The 2,250-nt window shown below is 43.1% G+C and overlaps 1 protein-coding gene across 1 annotated transcript; it reads left to right on the forward strand.

The window, feature by feature from the left end:
* Window positions 1-339: 339 nt before the first annotated feature.
* Window positions 340-1,967, forward strand: LOC110709905 (protein JINGUBANG-like). The gene has a single exon (XM_021888167.1). The coding sequence runs from the start codon at window positions 415-417 to the stop codon at window positions 1,651-1,653; it is 1,239 nt and encodes a 412-aa protein (XP_021743859.1). The 5' UTR covers window positions 340-414; the 3' UTR covers window positions 1,654-1,967.
* Window positions 1,968-2,250: the final 283 nt, after the last annotated feature.

The raw sequence follows: 2,250 nt of genomic DNA on the forward strand, positions 1-2,250 counted from the left end.
CGTGCCTATTTTGTAGTTGGCTTGCACGTGGCACCGCCCATGGCACGACCGCGTTACCGAGTGTGCCGGCCAGGCCGCTGCAGGCTGGCACGCATGCCCAGCTTTAAAGCTAATGCAAGACCATGAGTAAATTCGGTAAATTTATCAGTATTCACACAAATCAACGCAAACCACAACGCAGTCATAGTCTCATAGACATACATAGTGCATGCAACCTGACATCCCATCCCTCCAAAAATTGTCAACGTACCAACTTGCATGTATTCTTTCTTCACTTTTCTCTCTCCTCCACGCTGGCACTCTCCTTACAACTCACCCCTCCACTTTCTATTTATACCCTCTTCTTTCTCCTCTCTTCAAACCGTCTACTTTTCTTCTAAAATTTTCCATTTCCAGAAATAAAAATAAACAAAAATGAAGCTTAAAACTCGCTTCTGTTTCTGTACCTCCACCGTCGCCGGCGACGATTCCAACAACTTCCCGGCGACAACTTCTTCTTCCTCCTCTACCTCACCCGCAAGTAACACTAGCCTACAAAGTCACCTCTCCCTTCAAACCCTGCCATCTGTCCCTTCCCTTCAATACTTCTCTCTCCTCGACGTCTCCGCTACCGTCACCGTCACCCACTCTCTCTCCTGTACTCTCTCACTACCTTCCTCCATCTCATCACTTTCTCTCTCCTTCGCATCATCTCTCCTCTACGTCTCCTCCGGCCACCAAATCAACGTCTACGATTCATCCACCCTCTCTCTCCTCGAGACCTTCAACTCCGACGGGACTTCCGCCGGTGCCGTTAAGTCCGTAACATTCTCCGAGGGTAAGATCTTCTCCGCCCACCAGGATGGGAAAATCCGGGTGTGGAAGTTAACCGCGAGTAAGAAGCATAAGATGGTTTCTACTTTACCTACCTTAACTGACCGGTTACGCCGGTATCCGGTTCCGAAGAATCACGTGAAAGTCAGGCGACATAAGACCCGGTTATGGGTTGAACACAACGACGCCGTTTCTAGTTTGGCCGTTACGAACGGGAAAATATACTCCGTTTCTTGGGATAAAACGTTGAAAGTGTGGGGCCCAAAGAGTTTACGGTGTTATGAATCTGTAACGGCGCATGAAGATGCGATTAATGCCGTTATTGTTTCAACCGACGGAACGGTTTATACCGGCTCGGCTGACGGTCGGATTCGGGTTTGGGCCAAAAAATCCGGGTCGGAGAAGAAGCATTCAGGGATTGCCACATTGGAGAAACATAAATCAGCTATAAATGCGTTAGCGTTGAATTCTGACGGTTCGATTTTATTCTCCGGTGCTTGTGACCGTTCGATATTGGTTTGGGAAAGAGAAGATAGTGCTAAGTATATGGTGGTCAGTGGGGCCCTTAGAGGTCATAATGGGGCCATCTTGTGTTTGATCAACGTCTCAGATTTTCTGATCAGCGGTTCGGCTGATCGGACGGTGAGGATTTGGAGACGTGGGTTTGAAGGAAAATTCTGTTGTTTGAGCGTTTTGACTGGGCATAGTAAGCCTGTTAAGTCATTAGCTGCGAAAATGGAGGGTGAAGATGGGATTTCGGTGTTTAGTGGTGGGCTTAATGGGGAAATTAAAGTTTGGAGTCTTAAGATTAATTACTCGGGTAGTCACGACTCGGGATAGTAATATCGAATTTCGTATACATTATTTTCTTATACGGTATCATATACAATGCTATCGCAGGAGGGAAAAAATTATTGGTAAATAGTTTTTAGATATGGAGAATGATGTGATTGGTTCAATATTATTTTATTTTTTTGGTGGGGAAGCGGGTGTTTTAGCTATGAAAGTTTGATGCTAGTACAAGTTAATTTAATTTGTTTGTATTTTGAGTACGTTTATTTTCCCTTTTTTTTAGTAGGGATGATGGATATATTTTTGTATTTATTGGCTACTTTTAATTGTTAATGGAATGATAATTGAGCTCTTTCCCTAAATAATGTTGGGAACTTATCTAATTCCCAAAATACAGCTAATCTTTTTTTAATTTCCAATCTACCGTCCACGTCAGCTAAGTGAAAAAAACCGGTTTTTTTTTTTATCGGTCCAACAACAAACCGCTACTTCAAGTAGCGATTTATAAAATTAAAACCGCTACTTTAAGTAGCGGTTTATAAAATAGAAACCGCTACTTGAAGTAGCGGTTTTTGATGTAATTTTTTTTTAAAAAAACTATCAATAAAATACAAAGAGAAGGGGAAAGTGATTTTTGACCACCAC

Source organism: Chenopodium quinoa, unplaced genomic scaffold (genome assembly GCF_001683475.1).
Source record: "Chenopodium quinoa cultivar QQ74 unplaced genomic scaffold, ASM168347v1, whole genome shotgun sequence".
Taxonomy (NCBI): domain Eukaryota; kingdom Viridiplantae; phylum Streptophyta; class Magnoliopsida; order Caryophyllales; family Amaranthaceae; genus Chenopodium; species Chenopodium quinoa.